Consider the following 20086-nt stretch of genomic DNA (forward strand, 5'->3'; position numbering starts at 1 on the left):
GCGTCATTACACATGAACGTGCACATAACACGTGTCTAAATCACCACACACGTCACCTGTTACGGCTCTAATCTGTTAGGACATGAAAGAATCTATTCAACATGTTAAATATATATTAAAAAGATATACTACTACTAATAATAATAATACATTTAATAATAATAATAATAATAATCTAATTTGATAAACTATTCAAATGTGTAAAGAGAAATATGCAGGTGAGGATAATCTAACCTGTGTCCAAAACATTTCAGAGGAACCACGATTGTCTACTGAATACAACAAGCTACTATTAGTCAGTTAACATCTGAGAAGATAAATCTGACCAAAAAAAATCAGTTCAGATATATAGTAGATAACCAAATAAACTTTACAAACAAGGAGTCGATTCTTTCTGGGATTGACTCGATTCCAAAGTTGTTTATTATACAATTTAATAATTACATGAAGGAAGGGGGGAGATAGGAAGAGGTATATTATATATATATATATATATATATATATATATATATATATATATATATATCTATATATATATATATATATAGAGAGAGAGAGAGAGAGAGAGAGAGAGAGAGAGAGAGAGAGAGAGAAATAAAAGCTTACCTAATTTAAAAGCACACATCTTCTTCTCCATCTGTAGATGTAGCACTTTTTTGTACTTTTTACCTGTCGAATCTGCGATAACACAAAAACTAGACTTTCTACGTCACAACATGTCGTGTTCAAAACCCTACTTTGGGAAAACGAGCCATTAATAAACAAACAAACGGCAAAATCTTCAAACTTTTCTCTTTCGAAAGTTGATTTAATTTTGTCTAGGGTTGCAAAATTCCGGGAATTTTCAAGGCTGAAAACTTTCCATGGGAATTAACGGGAATATATGGGATTTAACGGGAATATATGGGATTTAACGGGAATATATGGGAATTAACGGGAATATATGGGAATTAACGGGAATATATGGGTATAAGAGTTGCCTATAACAAGGAACTTAAATGTAGTTAAAAAAAAAACCTTGCAGCATAATTTTGTTTAAAACAACAAGGTTTAATGCAATTTAAGTTGAATTTGTACCCTGCATTCCTCGGTCACTTGCACACAGCACACCGCTTACTGGAGGGCCATTAAGGCCAAACCCCCTGCAGGTACTTGTGTTCTTCCATGACATGCACAGTAACACTTTAGGGTCATTTAACTAGTTGATATTAGCATGAATATTAATAGATTATTGGCTATTTATTAGCACTTATTAAGCACATACTAATGCCTTATTCTGCATTACCTTATTCTACATTCTAAACTTAATAACTACCTTACTAACTCTTAATAAGCAGTAAAGGGAGTGTTATGACCAAACAAAATGTTTATTTATGTTTGTATATGATATAGTTTATATACATTTCCCTATATTTCCAAATAAATTCTTGTATATTCCCATAAATTCCTGTAAATTTCCATAAATTCCAGTAAAGTTTCCAATTTGGAATATTTCCAAAATTCCCCAGATTAAGTTCACGGGAATTTACCGGAAACTTTCCGCCCCTTTCCTTTTTACTGGAACCTGATGATGAGGTTCTAAGCTATGCTTAAAATGACTGTATTATTGATACAAACAGATGACTTTTAATTGGTTTATTATTAGTTTTAAGCGTATTTACGTTTTACTTTGACGTATAAAAGAATGAACATTTAATTTACTTTAATGTGATGATATGTGAAATGTGTAAAAGATGTTGGGGGTCCCAGATGTTAACTATATGACAGATTACTAAATGACAGAATGACTACTTCATTCTTGTGATAGTAATAATAATGATATAAATAACTCTTATTTTCAGTATCTATTGAAAGTTCTCCAGCTCTTATGTCTTTGGACATGTAGCGAGATGTTAGATGTTAACACGTTTAGCTGTGTAAAGTTTTAGGCCATCAGAGTGACTGAATCTGGTAACTCCGCCCACTGGACTTTAAACGAATTAACATCCTCTGACCAATCAGAATAAGGTATTTACAAGAGCTGCTGTATAAACGAATATTATTTTTATAATTAATTTCTGGACACCTTCAAGCTGTGGTGTTTTTGTCTAAAGGAAAGAAATAAAAGAAATGTTCTCTAAACTGTATGGTGTGTATTTTATAATCATAATCACACCCTGTACAATAAATCATGCCAGGTTCATCTCTTCAGCAGGTAAAAATAATAAAGCAGCAGGCTGTCTCGGTGTGTGTGTGTGTGTGTGTGTGTGTGTGTGAGTGACAGAAGTGCTGATGCGTGGAGAGAGAAAAGATCTAAACATCTGCTACAGACTGCGTGTGACATGAGCACCGGTGACAGGATGGAAAGAGCTCTTACTAAAGAGGAAAAACTTTCTCTCCATCAGCTGAAAAGTTAAAGCCAGGTCGAGCTCTTTGAGGACATCGAGGCATCGAGCCGACCAGACGTACACACGGCCCACAGGTATGTTTACACTTAATCTATTAGGAATGGGATGGGATCCAGCTGAGCTCCATCGACATTTCAGTAAGAGATCTTGTACTCTGTTTATTTCTTCTCAATTCTTTTCTTCTTTTTTTAATTCTGAAATTTCCTGTATGATGTTTGAGATACACACTAAATTGTATAGAAAGGCAAGCGTACAATCAACTAAGTATTTAACATTCATTCATTCATTCATTTTCTACCGCCTATCCGAACTTCTCGGGTCACGGGGAGCCTGTGCCTATCTCAGGCGTCATCGGGCATCGAGGCAGGATACACCCTGGACGGAGTGCCAACACATCGCAGGGCACACACACACTTTCATTCACTCTCACACACACACACACACACACTACGGACAATTTTCCAGAGATGCCAATCAACCTACCATGTATGTCTTTGGACCGGGGGAGGAAACCGGAGTACCCGGAGGAAACCCCCGAGGCACGGGGAGAACATGCAAACTCCACACACACACACACACACACACACAAGGCGGAGGTGGGGAGTACTTAACTTACCAGTTTGAATAGAAATGGAAAGATCTGAGATCATCTCAGAAATAGGATCAAAAATGTAGCCAGGTCATAAATCTGATGATTTTCTTAACTGGGTTCAGTGGAGCGTACATTTATTTACAAAGGAACGGCAGGGGTGATGAGTGAAAGCTCATTTTTTTTGTAAAAAGCAGATCGTCTCATCGTTTTCAGAACGGGCTGGAAAGTTTTTAGTGGAGTCCAGAGATTGTTTTTTTTTTTTTTTTTTTTAAATCTCCTGACCGATCAGGATGCAGGATGGGAGGGACGTGTGAGAAACAAACAAAAAAATAAATAAAAAATAAAATAAAAAGCACATTCATGAGAAAATTTACTGACTTCCAATGACTTGAAAAGCAGTGTGTGTACACGCAGTAATGTAAAGTCCATACAGTGAGGAAAACCACACACACACACAATAATAATAACAATAATAATAATAAAAGCTAACTAGTTAATACCAGCTATAGGAACCATAAGAGCACTATTGCCTCGTCATTTATTATTTACCTCGAACATCGTGTGTTTAATCTCTTAACGAGACACGTTTCCGACGCTTTGCACTCTATACGAAGGAAAACATGGCCTTCAGCTTAGGCTAAATATCCAGTTTTCGCTTTTAATTCTTAAAAACCATACATGTTACTCAACAAGTTTCAAATGTAAATTGAAATCACAATAACCATTTACATTTCTCCAGATAAACAGACATGAAGTACTTTTATTTATTTCCAAATGTTAAGTTAAAAAATAATAATAATAACAAATCCATAAAACAGATGGAAAAAAAACATTCATCCCTGTTACAGGAAGAAGCTACAGAATAAAGTCATGGATTTATTTATTTTAAATCTTTCCACAATTTCGTCACTAAATAGCGAACTTAAGCTGCTTTTTTTTTATTCGTTAAACACAAGGAACAACAACAAAAAAAAAGAATAAATTAGGGGGAAAAACTTAGTGTGGATGTGCTGAATAATGTGCTGAGGGCATCTTATTCTTCTGTGGATTTTCTCCTTTTTCTTTAACAGACCCGCAGGAGAAAAAGCCCAAACCTGGCCAAAAAAAACAACAACAACAACAAAACAAACAAAAAATAAACAAAGAGCTCATCTAAAACGTAAAAAAAGCGTCATTATTTGACTGTAGGTGTTTTCTTAAAGCCTGGTTCGTACTATTCGCCACCCTGAGAAAGATTCCTAGCAGAACCGAATCGCTTCGCTAGCCGTGTTCGAAAAGCGAGTTACTGCACACGTGTTTCTGTGTAAAATTCCTTCGAGTCTGCTTCAGCAGGTCAAAAGATCTTTAAGTCCCATAAAAATACAAAGCAAATCTATTTATATGGTCTGTATCAAAATTTCCATAGGGAGTTGAAATAAACGTACCCTGTGCAGAGACCCCTTAATGTCCGAGTGTTGTTTTTTCCCCTTAAAAATCCACTTTTTTATTTCTTCCCCGCATTTAGCAAGTTCCAGTATTTCAGGTGACAAATATAATCAATCCACAGCCGAGTCAAACGCAGCAGTCTGAATGACTAGAATATAGATGGAACGAGATGTAGAAAGAATACGATCTGTTGTGTTGTGTGAAAAAAAAAAAAAATTGGACACGTGATCTTTTGTTAAATGCAAATTTTAAATATTAAAAAAAAAAAAAAAACTTCACTCAATGATGCATGTTTCACATCCTTTTGCATCCGATTCATTTTATTTATTTATTTATTCTCCCCCCCTAGCCTGAGAACCTGAGCCTCGATATCACATATTGGCAGGGACAGAAATGTCACCAGTGGACGTCCTACATAACAATTACAAACGTGATGAATGTCGGTGATTTGTCTCTCTCGCTTTAACCTTTCGTTTCTGATCGAGCCGATGTCATCGAAACCTAGCGTTTAAACCATTACAGCGACTCTCTCGCTTCAATAAGGATGAACTGGGAGCACAATGTAGTCCCTAAGCACGATAAAGTAGCTTTAAAACTGAAGAAACGCAGTAGTAAATGCCTAAGGAAATGTCCTGACAGAGGTCCTCGCCCGTGTCCGTGTCCTCGCTCGTGCTATAGCTTCTGGACCTCGACGCATCCGTTGTCTTCACGTCTATACAAGCCTTAGTGTTATCTATTTGGCTAGAAGATCTCTACATATCCACAAATATATAACAAATAAAACCTGCAGGCAAAAATAGTTTGGTTTCCATAGAAACACCCTTTTTTTCCTGAAAATACAGCAGTATCTGAAATATTATTCTCTCTCTCTTTTTTTTTTGTTTGTTTGTTTTATTCGTCCCCTTTTTTCTGCATCAGGAAGCTCCTTCACCGAGAAAGAGAAAGAAAAAAAAGTATCTACAAACTTTGTAAACAGACCTGCCTTTTCAACAACAACAAAAAAAACAAAAACAAACAAACAAAAAAAAACATAAATAATTCAAAATATGTATAGCCAAATAGAGCAGAAATGAACCTGGGTGATTTAGGGCCAAAGAAAGAAATGTACACCACCATTCAGGAATAAAAGAAATCTTACAGCTAAATCATCTGCAAGCCATGGAGAGACAAATCGTCTTGTCAGTATAATAATAATAATAATAATAATAATAATAATAAATACAGGTCACTTTCAATCTCTTAACAAGCCCTCCGTTTTCACAAAGAGGACAAAGATTTATTATAAGCAGAGGTGGAAATAGAGTCCTTCCGTCTCTGAGAGGATGTAGAGAATAAAATAAGGTCAACAACAACGAAAGAAAAAACAAAAGGGGAAAGAAAAAAAAAAAAAAAAAAAAAAGGTAAATCACAACCACACCCTACATTCTGGTGAACGCTCGCCGCTCTTGTTTCAGTCAAGCTCAAGCCAAGCTCCCAGATCACACACGGCTCTGTGCCCGTGAGTCCGCTGAGCGCGCACGGGTGTCTGTAGAGACGGCAGGTGGGCGTGGCTCAGAGTGTGGAGAAAGGGAGGGGCGGAGCCAATCAGAGGGACGTCTCCACGCTGTGCATGGGGCTCGCTGGGGCCGAGGGTGTGGCCGGTTTGCTGTTGTCTAAGAAGAGGTGGACGCCGCTGTCCACGGCGTTATTGTTCTGGTTGGGCGATGGGGAGGGAGGTGGAGGTGGGGTGGGGGTGGCGTTTCTCTTCGTAGGGGCGTCGTCCTCGGCATCCGTGTCGTCGATGAGGGGGATGTGGGGCTCTGAGTCCTCTATCCGGAACTCCGGGTGGGTCATAAAGTTGTGGATCGAGCTGCGTGACTCAGGCTTCTCCAACCCCTCATAGGGGGACAGGGAGCTGCGGAATGCATTCACTACTCGGATCTGGAAGGAAACAGAAGGTACGGACACACACACACACACACACACACACAGAGTAAGTCTCATACACTTTATAGAGGAGTGGTGCAAACCACACGGTCAGACACAAATCACAAAGACACACTCACACTTTGCATTTTAAATCCAGGTTAAACCAAGGCCGGATAAACTCGCTGTAATTAGTGCCAAATGAAGCCAGTGTTACACTGTGGGCTCCGAACACTATCACTACATCACAACATCCCACACACTCAGCACATTTTGTGATGAAGCGTATTCTTTAAGTCAAATCATACACTGAAGGTCCTGAAAGGAAAGACCTGCGGGTCGAGAGCTCGATCTGGGCGAATAAACACTCTTCAGAGTGAGATTAAGAAAAGCACGATACGACTTTTACTATACTTTCTTTTTCAGTCCTCACATGATGTTAGATCTGTATCTCACTGTGCAAGAGTCCGGTACGTGATGCTGATGCTTTATTCGTTAGTCTAAAGCAAGTCCACATTGTAGAGCAAAAGAAAAAAAAAATGTTTCACTTCACTTAATAATCCTACACCTGTACCTGTCCTTTGTGCGTGTCACAGCAGTGAGACACTTTCCTCATGCTGCCAGATCTGTCTCACTGTCTCTTTAGTCAAAATGCCACTAAACTACAAATGATTTCCTAACAGGCCCAGTTAGTCCAGGACCGTACAGTGTAAACCCAGCTTCCGTTTGATGACAAAGTCTGAGGACACACACACACACACAGGCTGTTACTGCAAGCTAAGCTCCACTCAGAGAGACAAACCATCTCTTTCTTTCTGCTCTCACGTCAGAACAACCATCACAGCATCTCCTCTTAGTGGTGTGAGAAAACTCGTAGAGCCAGTGCCCAGTTATTCAAAATGCAAGTGAGAGAGAGAGAGAGAAATCGAGAGAGAGAGAAAGAGACAGAGAGACCGAGAAAGAGAGAGAGAGAAAGAGAGACACACAGACAGAGAGAGAGACAGAGCGAGAGAGAAATCGAGAGACAGAGAGAGAGAGACACAGTAAACTAAAGACAGCTGTACATGAGAGTTAATTGTACATGCTTGAGTGAGCAGGATGGGGTGGGGGTGGGGGGCAGGGGGTTGATCATTGATCACTGATAATGTTTTGATACAGAAACTTTGAGCAGCCAAAAGCAGGTCTAAGCTGTACAACACGTAAAGTACACAAACGCGAGACAGGAGAAACTGGACCCATGCACAGCAGTGTTACCTTTTGTTTAACAGAAGTAAACCTTTGAGTATAGCCCATGACACATGTCACATAATCTAAAGGAGGAACATGGCATTTTTTGGCATCGCTTTGGAGTCAAATAAGGGACTGTTTGCCTATAAAAGAAACTTTACACATTAAAATGTCTTGATTAATAGGAATCGTCCTGGATGCGCCAGTTCACCGCGTCCATCCTGTGTACCTGAGAAACACGCAGCGTTAACGTGTCAATGTTAGAGAGAGAGAGAGAGAGAGAGAGAGAGAGAGAGAGAGAGAGGGGAGATCCTGAAGACCTGGAAAAAGCTGAGTAAAGACAGTAACACAAAGCAATCACACTAAAGTAAACAGGTGGAACATTCAGAAACGGTCAAAGCAATATAATTAGCGGACAACGTGAAACCGGCGGCATTCTATAGTGAGAGTGAGTTAGTAACGCTAACGTGGAGGGGGAGGAAACCCCTCGGTGAACGTAACGAGACGAGGTCTGTGACGTCTGAGAGCTTCTGTGTTGTGATACGGTCTGTGGTGGTGTGTGGATTGGCTCCATACAAGTATACAAATGCTTCGGTACTGCGGCTGGTGCTATGGAGACTCCCGCTACTACAGAATGAAGAACGGTGCCTGAAGTATAAACGACACGTGATGCAGGAGATGATGGAAGTATATATACACAAATCGCTGAGCATGACAAAGACTAAGAAATGCTTCGCATGTTTCATATTCGTTTCAAGAAGAAAATAGAATACGAGATGCAGGTGGTGATTTTATCAGGCTCGTGAAACTTAAAGGTGGGGTCTGCGTTGTTTGAAATCCAATGTTGACATTTGAAATCACCAAAACAAACACACCCCTAACCCAAATGGGTCCCACCCCTGTATTGATAGCTCCGCCCCACACATACACCAGACAAGTATAACCCAAAGTATTACGGCGGAACCTGCTGGGGCAGCTGGCCGAGGGGGTATTTTTATCAGTAAATGAACACAATGAGTAATACTATGGTAATACAGAAGTGTTGTTGTAGTACTTTGTGTTGTACCGTGAAAGGTTTAGCTCCGTTTCACGCGGAAGATGTTAGAGGCAGAGCTAACGTTAGAGGCAGAGGTCGTAACGTCGCTGCCGATAACATGGAAACAGAAGACTTGGAGCGCGTGCGCGTGTTTCAGGCACAAAGACTTAAGTGTATTGATCGATTTAATATTCGGAACTTTAATAGATAGAAAGCCGTATTCTGTTAGTCCTACTTCTTGCCTTATCGTAAGCCTTCCTTCTCTTTCTTTCTTTGTTTTTATCCTCCATGTCAATGTTAAAACCGCTTCCTGCTAATGTCACACACGCGCACTGAACACTCTCTCCGCCCATATTGACAAGACACGCCCCTTTCTGCTCATTGGTTACATGTTAGTTTTGTTTTGTTTGGCGGCCCTTCTCGGTTTTCTGAAGTGTTTCTCAAACAACGTACACCCCACCTTTAAGTCATACTGTCTGTGGAAGCCAGGCATGAAACATGACTACTCTTTTATAAGTGTGTGTGTGTGTAATAAAGGTAACACTAATAGCTGTGACAAAATGCTACAAACTGGACAACTGAGAAAAACCAGTAAAGAAAGACAGTAAAGAAAGAAAAACGAAAGAGAGAGCTGTGATCCACAGAGGAAGAAACAGACACTGTGCTCTGTTCCCCTGTGTCTCCGTTACTAACAGGTTAAGGAAAGTGTTCAGCTCCAGCACCAGATGAACCTGTGGAAACCTAGACTGCCCTCAGAGACAGGGAAAAAAACCCCAAAATGCTCATTTCACAGGAATTATTGCGCAAGTCATTTCTGGAGTTCAAAACAATCCCACACAGCCTCTAAGCAAGGCCAATTGTTTTAGCAGTGCTGTGACTGAGCTCGTTGTCTGTGTGTCCATGGGCATATACTCAAAATATTTACACACAGAGGACTATAGCAGTCACAGGGCCCAGCAGAGGGACCGAGGCACAGCAGGCGCTGCAGACACAACACACACGATGTTGATCTGTTAGAATGTTAACACAGTGTTTATTTGAAGGGGAAAAAAAAAAAAACCCAGCCAAAGCCATCAAACAGAATGACGACAGAGAGACCTCAGCCTCACTGGCCTCAGAACAGTACACACAGATATATCTCCATAAAAATAAGTCAGCACTCAGATTCAGAAGCGATGTAGCGGACCTCTAGGGCTTGTTTGGTTTGGTTTTAAAAACTAACCGGTTCAATTTCTTCTATTTTTCTTTCCATACAGAGAGACATTATGTAGAATGTAGAACGTTAGGCGAGTGAAGGAGGAAATGTTAATTGTCATGCACTAAGAAACACGCACTCACACCCCACAGTGGCAGAAGCTTTGTTGGAGGCGGTGGCAGTAGAAAACGCTACATGTGTAGGGCTAGAAACATTGGTTACATCGTGCTGTTGGCTGGTGCTCGAGGGGTGACGCCTGAGGGCCCCCTGAAAGGAAGTGCCGCTCTGGAACGCACTCACTACATCCATCTGCAAGGAATCAGAAAGTGTGACAGGAGGGCCCAAAGAACGCATACAGGAGAGAGAGAAAGAGAGAGAAAGAGAAAGAAAGAGAGAATATGAGAAGAGGGGAGGGGGACAGAAAAAGAAGGGCACCCATATAAAGAGAAGACAGGTAGCAGCATGGAGAGAAAAGGCACTGTATGGAAGTTAACCCCAGCATTAGCCTCCCTGACTTTACCCTGATCAGTACATTAAATCAGAATCAATATCTGACCAGAAATTACACTGCACAAGACGTACTGTGAAGCTAACTGTAAGAAATGATATTTAAGTGTGAAAAAGAACAGAACTGGGATCCTGACCTGAAGTTCCTCGACATTGGGCATGAAGGAGAGAGTCAAGGTGAAGTTACCTGAGTCTGGATCCTGTTGAGGCCTCGGAACCAGAGGATTTGCCCCCTGCGGAGCTCGCGCTCGGCGTGGTCGATCTCGTCGTGGTCCTCCATGTCCTCTAGCTCCTCGTCTGGGATCTCTTCCTTCTGAGTTCCGTGACCGGCCGTCTTCAGGAACTTCAGGCGACTGGTCGGGATCGAGGAGATCAACTGCACGAGGGCGGAGAAGCAGGTTCGATGAATAAGAAAAAGGAAAAAAAGAAAATAAAATCAATAAAAGACAAACAAAAACAAAAATTTCTCTGATAACCTCTCAGTTAAAAGGTCTGTCAGTAATGATTTTCGCCTTAAGTCATTAAAATACAGAAGGATTCTGGTTCTATGAACATGATCGGCTATCTTCCGTAGCGTAGTCTAGAATAACGGTGTTGTGTTCCCTTCTGTATATGTGAAATGATTATTTCTGTGAAACACAAACAGCTGCTCTGACTCAAAAGGCTTCCATAAACAAACAACAAAACAGAAGACAACAGCTGGATTTCTGGCTCTGACACCAGAACAACTCTTTATTGACCTGTATTTATTTGTCCGTCACCACTTTTGATTTTCAACTGATTTAAATCCAGACTTTGACCACAAGAGGGCAGCGTTGAACTGTCTAGAACTTAAACGTAGCTAATCCACCTGCTCTACAGATAAACGTCTGAAACCATCATGTCCGCCTGATGTTCTTTCTAAACAGTTCTATTTAAATAACTGCAGTCTTACCTGACCCCAGAGCAGACAGCCACAGCCTAAGAAAACGCACCAGAGCCACTGCTCGATGTTGAGACCCACACAGCTAAAGGGCTTCCCTCCAAACTGAACAATGACAATCTGGAAAGAAAAGGTTTGCGTTAGTGAACGTTCGGCGGATTGATTTTTTTTTGTCCCTTGCATTCCGATTAGTACCCACCTGGATGATGAACGTCCCGAAGACAATGGAGCAGAAGATAAGGTTGTTGAAGATACCGTCGAAGACGTTCCTTTCGCCGTGGATCTTGCGAGCATTGATTTCGTTGAAGAGCTGCATCAACACAAAGGTGTTGAAGACGATGGTGTAGTGTTCGGAAGGCGGCGCGTGGAGAGGGGTGTTACGGCCACTGTCTATGTCGAACAGCCTTTCACCTGATAAAAAGGATGAGGTCAATGTCGAGCAGTATGTAGTCACATGGGCAGAAAAGCAATCACAACATTACTGCACACTCAATCTTTAAGCAAAAACTGTCACGTCACACACAGCACGGGATACTTCCAGCGTAGTTCAATTCCCGTGGTGTGTGTCCTCAGAGACACGTTCTCGATTGAACTACGGTTTGAAAAAGGTTGCGTGACACGTCTTTGAGGAAGTGCAGTACATTTCTCCTTCCCAAGCTGGTAGCGGTCATGATTTCATGAGAACTAATAGTGCTTTTGTGGTTAGCACCTGCAAACAGCAGAGTGAAGATGACGGTGAGCTGGTAAACGGCATGGCCCAGGATGTTCTTCATCATGGTTCTGGAGATTAACGGTTTGTTCCGGCCGTACGGCTTCCTCAGCAGCAGAGACTCCGTGGGAGGCTCCGTCGCCAGAGCCAGTGAGGCAAAGGTGTCCATGATCAGATTTACCCACAACATCTGTACTGCTTTCAGTGGGGAATCCTGAGGGGGGGGAAATGCATAAGATGCAGAACTCAGTAAGTTCCTTCTCGCTAAACAGTTATGGGAATAAAACATACTGTTCTGAGACTTTCATTAAAGCGGTCATAATGTTTTCTATGAATTGAGGGATTTTTTTGCTTGCTTGTGCTATAATTTCCTTATTAGCTAAATTGTTATTGTTCTGTATGTTAACTTCTGTAAATAAAAAGAGGTGTAAAACATTCAAAACACTCGGTTCATCCGGTACAAACGATAACCGGGACGCACGTGAGCACGTATCAGCCATACACGTTACTCTTCAGCATTTTCCAGGACTGACAAAAAAAAATTTGGTTCATAAAACTTTAGCGTCTTCATATTAGACAACAAGCAACACTCGCAGCAATGGACACAAATGTAAGTTAGTCTACAGTCTGAGACAGCAGACGCTCGGTCAGCTCCAGAGCGACTTACTGTCTGATAATAAGAGCGATAACTCCTGTGAGAAAGAAACTGCTAGGTACCAGGTGGAAAATCTAGAATCAGGAATTACAACAAACGTCTGTAACTAAGCATGAGGTGTAAAACTAACAGCTTCTCACCTGCTCTGACAACAAAATGTGAACTGAAAACAGGACTTTTTTTTATTTAAAGAAATGGACGTGTCATAGAAAAGCACATTTATTTGAATAAAATTATATTCAGTGTTTGGAGCTAAAATAATGTACAGTTTATACAGAAAAGTCTGGTGTGAGTGAGGTTTTCATTCCAACCATGCAGGAGCCATCTTGGTACACGGACACGGACACACACACACACACAGACAGACACAGACAGACACACACACACACACAGACAGACACACACACACACACACACACAGACACACACACACACACACAGACAGACACACACACAGACAGACAGACAGACACACACACACAGACAGACACACACACACACACACAGACAGACACACACACACACAGACAGACACACACACACACAGACAGACACACACACACACAGACAGACACACACACACAGACAGACAGACACACACACACACAGACAGACACACACACACAGACAGACAGACAGACACACAGACAGACAGACAGACAGACACACACACAGACAGACAGACACACACACAGACAGACAGACACACACACAGACAGACAGACACACACACAGACAGACAGACACACACACAGACAGACAGACACACACACAGACACACACACACAGACAGACACACACACACAGACAGACACACACAGACAGACACACACAGACAGACACACACAGACAGACACACACAGACAGACACACACAGACAGACACACACAGACAGACACACACACACACACACACACAGACACGACTGGATACCTGCCTGTGGTATAAAGCATCTTCTAGCTCGATCCTGTTTCACTAAAACATATTTAAGTTGCGTTTTAAAAGGATTTGCCGTTTCATGGCAACACAAAGAACCAAGAAGTTGACTATCGCCGGTTTACAGCTTATCGGTCTGCTCCAGTTTTAAATCAGTTCGTCCCAAGTGGGTCGTAATCCTCTGCTTCTGTCTCGCACTAATAACCTTCGTTTAGAGTTGCCCAGATAATTCTAACGGACCTCCTTAAGCCCTCGGCCTGTTTAGTCTGTCTGACATGATGCTGTGTTTCATGCTGTTCAGAAGCGTACAGCAGACACTGCATTACCTGTGTGATACAAGCTCCGGTGAAGGCCACGATCACAGCCACTACGTTGACGGTGAGCTGGAACTGCAGGAATTTGGAGATGCTGTCGTAGACGTTGCGGCCCCACATGACCGCCCTGACGATGCTGGAGAAGTTGTCGTCGGTGAGAATGATGTCAGAAGCCTCTTTAGCTACGTCTGTGCCTGCGATGCCCTGAGAACACCAACAAAAACACAAGTCTGTATGCAGTCTATACATGCAGGTATCTGCCTTAAACGTATCGGTCCGTTTTATGCACGAGGGTCTGTACCATAGCAAATCCGACGTCAGCCTTCTTCAACGCAGGGCCGTCGTTCGTACCGTCTCCTGTTACTGCTACCACTTGTCTCTGTTCTAAGGCAGTGCTGTCGATGATGCCTGGAAATGAAACCTTAGAAAGTAAACACTTCTGCACAACAGAATGTTTATCCTTGTTCATAAAACAATGTGTGTGTGGGGGGGGAGGGAAAAACCCAACAGAATACCTTTAACTAACGTATGCTTGTCTGTCGGAGAGGATCTCGCCAGGACTCGGAGTTTCGGCCATATTTTATCAATTCGCTCCTGTTCAATCTATAAAACAAGCCTTTCAGGACTTCTAGTATTCTTAAAATCTGTACGTGTGTGCGCTCTGTGGCAGAAAGAGCTTTGATCTCACCTCTCCTTTCTCGTTGCGTATCCGCCGGTTGAACTCTTTACCTTCCAGGCAGAGAAACTCATCTCCAGGCTGCAGGATGCCACATTTAGTTGCTATGGCACGGGCTGTGTTGATGTTGTCCCCGGTCACCATGCGCACCGTAATCCCGGCACGCTGGCACTTTCTAATAGCGTCCGGGACCTGATCGAGAGAAGCGGTTCAGATGCTGCACTTCACGTAGTGTTAAATTTATTCGCTCAAATTTCCTAATGATTTATAAACCAAACACAAGTGTCATACTTCCGGTCTGACGGGGTCCTCGATGCCCACCACGCACACACAGGTGAGTCTGGAGAGTATCTCGGCCTCGTTTTCCCAGTCGGGTTCCCCTTCGGAGGCGGGGAAGTCTCTGTAGGCCAGGCATATCGTCCTCAGGCCTTCAGAGGCCATGGGCTCAATCACTTTCTTCACCATGTCATCTCTGTCTCTGGGCCGGAACACCCTGGTCTCACCATTCGCTGTAAGGATCTTAAAACATCTAAACAGGGAACAAGGAGTACAGGGAGAAACGATTATGATTGAGCAGCATGAGAAGCACCATCTGGGTATTTCCTCTGGAGAGACGCATAGGTAGCCTGGACGCTAGATTTGGATAAGCCAGAAGGGGAAAGGAGGGGGGAAATGGAGCAGTGAAAGAAAAAAAAAAAAAAAAAGCAAGCGAGCATCTGACGCCTACTTCTTGAGTAGAATTTCCGAGGCTCCTTTGCTGAACATCCGGAAGCTTCCGTCAGCGTTCTTCAGCACGGTGCTCATGGATTTCCTGACAGAGTTGAAAGTGTAAACTTTATAGAGTTTCTCCTCGGGGATCTCGTTGCGGATTGCTTGGTAGTCTTTTTTCAGGTCCAACACAAAGCCGAGCAAGGCACATTCGGTTTTGTTGCCCACCTGACGGGCCAGACCTCCCTCCTTCTCAGGAGGCTGTGAGGAAGAGACGAAAAGCAAAATATCATTCATTCATTTTTTTTTTTTATTTAATCAAACCCAGCTGAACTAAAGCAATGACTCGCACAATGGATGCAGGTGCACTCACCATGATCTTGGTGGTGTAAGCGCTGTTGACACTGATGCCCAGAACGAGCAGGTCCACGGTGCTGGCAGGGATTACCTCCGGCTCAGGGACCTTCCTGTAGTGCTGTTCTGCGATGTAAACCTGCACCACGGTCATCCTGTTCATGGTTAGAGTGCCTGTTTTATCTGAACAGATGGCAGTAGCATTGCCCATGGTCTCACAGGCATCTAAATGCCTTACCAAATTGTTGTCCTTCATCATTTTCTGGGGAAAAAAAGGGGGGTGGGATGGGGCAGGGCGAGGACAAGATTAAGTAAGAGAAATTCTACCCTGATAACATCTGTTTTTTATATATATATATATATAAACAGGCTGTGTAAATGTAAAAGCTACGGTGAAATATACAGTGAGATGATGTGTGTTGTCCGACATGGTGGTCAGTAATATAGCTGCCGAGCGGGACATACTTTGACAGAGTAAGCCAGCGAAATAGTGACGGCAAGAGGCAGACCCTCGGGGACGGCCACCACCAGGACGGTCACGCCGATGATGAAAAACTTGACGAAATACTGGATGTATATGGGTGTGCAGCTCTTCTCCCATGGAAGGCCTTGCACCCAAAAGGTGTTCACTATAAACAGCACCACCAGGATAAGGACAGTGATGGCAGACATCACCAGACCTGCACAGAGATAAGAAAAGCACACCCTTAGACCAGCGTCACACCCAAAAGTTCCAAGCCAAGCTGAACACAACAGGGTTATATTCATTGGGGTTGGCGAGGGGGGCGCAGAAGAGGAGTACGAGTGAAATTTGACAATTAGGACGAGAACTAAAATGTTGCTGACCTGCTTTGCCGATTTGGACTGCTAGTTTAGTCAGCTTCCCTTGGAGAACAGATTTCTCTTTTTTTGGCAAGTTGGCTTTGCGCTTCTCCTCGGCATCTGCCCCTTCGTCACTGTTCAGGGGTTGCATTTCCATTGCAGCTCCATCCTGGGCTTTAGCTGAACACGACACAAAAAAAGGAGAATGAGAGAGAGATTTGTGCATCTGAGAGACAATATAATAATAACAACAACAGTGAGTTTATTGCCCTGAGCCTGGTGATAAACTCGATTTTTTTCTTCATCTCCAAACATCATGTTCTGTACTTCAGTGTACCCTTCGATCTCTTGTGTTTAACAGCTACATTTTTCATTTGTGTGGCAACAAAGGGCTTGGGTTCGGGTCCAGCTGTGCAACAAGCTTTGTGAGTCTCGGAGCACAGGATATAATGGGTCTCGTTCTCAGTGGGAGAGAATGACTGTAGGGTCTCTCTTTGCTCCCTGTGAGCAAACAGGCCGTGTTCATGTGTGCACAAAAGGCGCATGGAAACTAGGGCACATCGCTAGGATGAAACATTTCTTTCTAAATAGTGAACAGAAATGCAACAATCTTTGCTATGAATTTAAAGGTAAAAAGGTGGTGGGGTTCATCACGGTAACCGCACGCGTCCGACGACGATCTGTCTGAGGGACCCAGGCTTTAATACAGGCTCAAAGTATTATCGGTGGTGTATCACGCAAACCCACACTCCTCTCTGCTGTGATGAAATGAGCATGTTAAATATCAGCATGTCCCTGTGAGTGTGTGTGTGTGTGTGTGTGTAACAGCACAAACACACTCACAGACCCCAATATAAACCAGAGGGATATCTGTAACCCCTGTGTGACGTGTTTATTGCACCACGGTTCAAGTACAGGCTGCAGTTAGAAGAGACACAGTGAAATGTGTGCATCCTGCTTGTTCTGTGCTGTGCTGGAACCGCTGAGTATTCCACTGTGGTATTAGACCTCGTTCCCGGCAAGTGTGCAGAGGAGAGAGTCGCTGTGAAGCCTTTGCTTCAGTAAACACCGCAGTGCTGCTTCAATATCAAAGCCAGACTAAATAACACATAACAGACATCCTGTTATCAGAACAGGCACCAGACACGGTTGGCTCGAACGAGACACTCCCCTGTGACGGAGTTTCTCAACAGTAAACGTTCGCACTTTAATAAACGCTGAAGGCTCTTTAAAGCCCATTACACACACTGGCCACTTCATTAGGAATACCTGAGTGTCCATGTCATGTGGCAGTAGCACAATGTATAGAATCATGAACATACAAGTCATGAGCTTCGGTTAACTTTCACATCAAACGTCACAGTGAGTAAAAAACAAAAAGCCTGTAGCTTTAACCGTGGCATCGTTATTGGAGCCAGATGGGCCGATTTGAATGTTTCAGAAAATGTAGATCTCCTGGGATTCTCGATAGTTTACACGGAGAGGCACGGAAAAAAAAAATCCTATTGGGAGGTGGATCTCCCCGAGACAATATGACGAAGAAAACCCGAGAGGGAACCTCATCCTCATGGCTGCTTATTGGGATCTTTGTAAATGAGGACAGTTTTTTTCCTTTGCTGCACAAATCTTTCTGTGCAGAAGGTCTCTTAAATTCATTATCCATTATCTATGATCCAACAAGCCTGCTTCAATAGAAATGTGGTTCTTTATTCAAATGACAGCGATATCTTAAAAAACGACAGGAAAAAAGCTTTTCCCAACAAAGCGAGTGAAGAAAGTTTCCTGTCGGTGATCTGACTTTAGACGCTTGCTGGAGAACGACTGAAAGCCGTGACGTCGGTGCTGTTGTCTGTCCTCTCTGTGGTCTGCTGAGGGATGTTGACGTATCAGGATACTTCAGTGTTCGTCAGATGATCATCACTTAATGATCATGCCTAAATCCTGTTATACTGTTATCCTTGTTTCAGTCTAACTTGTCTGTCAAAGACATCTGATTGCATCATAGCAATAAAGCTAAACTGGGTACATACTGTGCCTCACAAAGCTACGCACACACGCGCTCTCGTACACTCGCAGCTTTAATGACTATCCGATATAAGTAATGGGTTAAGGCGACGGCTTTAATGCAAGCCGCAGCACCTCTGAGATTGCCAGCTAAGCCAATATGTGGCTCATTATGCAGTTAAGTCAATAGGGTTACTCACCTTTCTTTCTGTTCTCCACAGAGCCATCTTGCTTTTTGTCTACGGAGAGAAAGAGCACACGTCAGAAATGCTCTGAAACGTATTCACCGGTCCCACGCTGTGCTCCACATTATTCTTCCGCATCCATTTAAACGTATTTCCAATTATGCAAATGCTCTCTTTGATCTAATAGGGTGAGCGGCAGCACTTAGAATTTTATCCAGGTAAAAAAAAATAATAAAAAAAAAAACCCAGATGTTGCGTAAGGTCTTAATGCAGAATGACAATCTTTGGCCAGGCCACAGACACACCCGTGTGTGTGTGTGTGTCACCTGTGGTGTGTGTGTGTGTGTGTGTGTGTGTGTGTGTGTGTCACCTGTGTGTCACCTGTGGTGTGTGTGTGTGTGTGTCACCTGTGTGCCACCTGTGGTGTGTGTGTGTGTGTGTCACCTGTGTGCCACCTGTGGTGTGTGTGTGTGTGTGTCACCTGTGTGCCACCTGTGGTGTGTGTGTGTGTCACCTGTGTGCCACCTGTGGTGTGTGTGTGTGTCACCTGTGGTATGTGTGTGTGTCACCTGTGTGCCACCTGTGGTGTGTGTGTGTGTCACCTGTGTGCCACCTGTGGTGTGTGTGTGTCACCTGTGTGTCACCTGTGGTGTGTGTGTGTCACCTGTGGTGTGTGTGTGTCACCTGTGTGTCACCTGTGGTGTGTGTGTGTGTCACCTGTGTGTCACCTGTGGTGTGTGTGTGTCACCTGTGGTGTGTGTGTGTCACCTGTGTGTCACCTGTGGTGTGTGTGTGTCACCTGTGTGTCACCTGTGGTGTGTGTGTGTCACCTGTGTGTCACCTGTGGTGTGTGTGTGTCACCTGTGTGTCACCTGTGGTGTGTGTGTGTCACCTGTGTGTCACCTGTGGTGTGTGTGTGTCACCTGTGTGTCACCTGTGGTGTGTGTGTGTGTCACCTGTGTGTCACCTGTGGTGTGTGTGTGTGAGTCACCTGTCAGCCACCTGTGGTGTGTGTGTGTGTCACCTGTGTGACACCTGTGGTGTGTGTGTGTGTCACCTGTGTGTCACCTGTGGTGTGTGTGTGTCACCTGTGTGTCACCTGTGGTGTGTGTGTGTCACCTGTGTGTCACCTGTGGTGTGTGTGTGTCACCTGTGTGTGTGTGTGTCACCTGTGTGTGTGTGTGTGTGTGTGTCTCGTGTGTGTCTCCTCTTGTGTGTGTGTGTGTGTGTCACCTCAGCGGTGTGTGTGTGTGTGTGTGTGTCACCTCAGCGGTGTGTGTGTGTGTCACCTCAGCGGTGTGTGTGTGTGTGTGTGTCACCTCAGCGGTGTGTGTGTGTGTGTGTGTGTCACCTCAGCGGTGTGTGTGTGTGTGTGTGTGTCACCTCAGCGGTGTGTGTGTGTGTGTGTGTGTGTGTGTGTGTCACCTGTGTGTGTGTGTGTGTGTGTGTGTCACCTGTGTGTGTGTGTGTGTGTGTGTGTCAGTTGTGTGTGTGTGTGTGTGTGTGTGTCATGTGTGTGTGTGTGTG

General features: G+C 43.5%; 1 protein-coding gene across 4 annotated transcripts in view; it reads right to left on the reverse strand.

Annotated features, from left to right (window-relative positions):
• Window positions 1-3623: 3623 nt before the first annotated feature.
• The window catches only part of atp2b1a (ATPase plasma membrane Ca2+ transporting 1a), a 45629-nt gene continuing 29166 nt past the window's right edge, over window positions 3624-20086 (reverse strand). For 2 of the 4 annotated variants that reach the window (XM_047803750.1, XM_027160325.2), the window contains exons 7-22: window positions 18575-18613; window positions 16395-16550; window positions 16014-16228; window positions 15568-15810; window positions 15214-15455; window positions 14778-15015; window positions 14499-14678; window positions 14326-14413; window positions 14112-14218; window positions 13823-14014; window positions 11906-12119; window positions 11396-11607; window positions 11209-11316; window positions 10462-10650; window positions 9990-10076; window positions 3624-6324 (exon numbers count right to left, since the gene is read on the reverse strand). In XM_047803750.1, the coding sequence (XP_047659706.1) occupies window positions 5989-6324; window positions 9990-10076; window positions 10462-10650; window positions 11209-11316; window positions 11396-11607; window positions 11906-12119; window positions 13823-14014; window positions 14112-14218; window positions 14326-14413; window positions 14499-14678; window positions 14778-15015; window positions 15214-15455; window positions 15568-15810; window positions 16014-16228; window positions 16395-16550; window positions 18575-18613 (2846 nt within the window). In that variant the 3' untranslated portion in view covers window positions 3624-5988. Of the gene's footprint in view, window positions 6325-9910; window positions 10077-10461; window positions 10651-11208; window positions 11317-11395; window positions 11608-11905; window positions 12120-13822; window positions 14015-14111; window positions 14219-14325; window positions 14414-14498; window positions 14679-14777; window positions 15016-15213; window positions 15456-15567; window positions 15811-16013; window positions 16229-16394; window positions 16551-18574; window positions 18614-20086 lie in introns of all 4 variants that reach the window. The other 2 variants (XM_027160324.2, XM_027160322.2) reach the window with 2 other exon arrangements.

Source organism: Tachysurus fulvidraco, chromosome 19 (genome assembly GCF_022655615.1).
Source record: "Tachysurus fulvidraco isolate hzauxx_2018 chromosome 19, HZAU_PFXX_2.0, whole genome shotgun sequence".
Taxonomy (NCBI): Eukaryota; Metazoa; Chordata; class Actinopteri; order Siluriformes; family Bagridae; genus Tachysurus; species Tachysurus fulvidraco.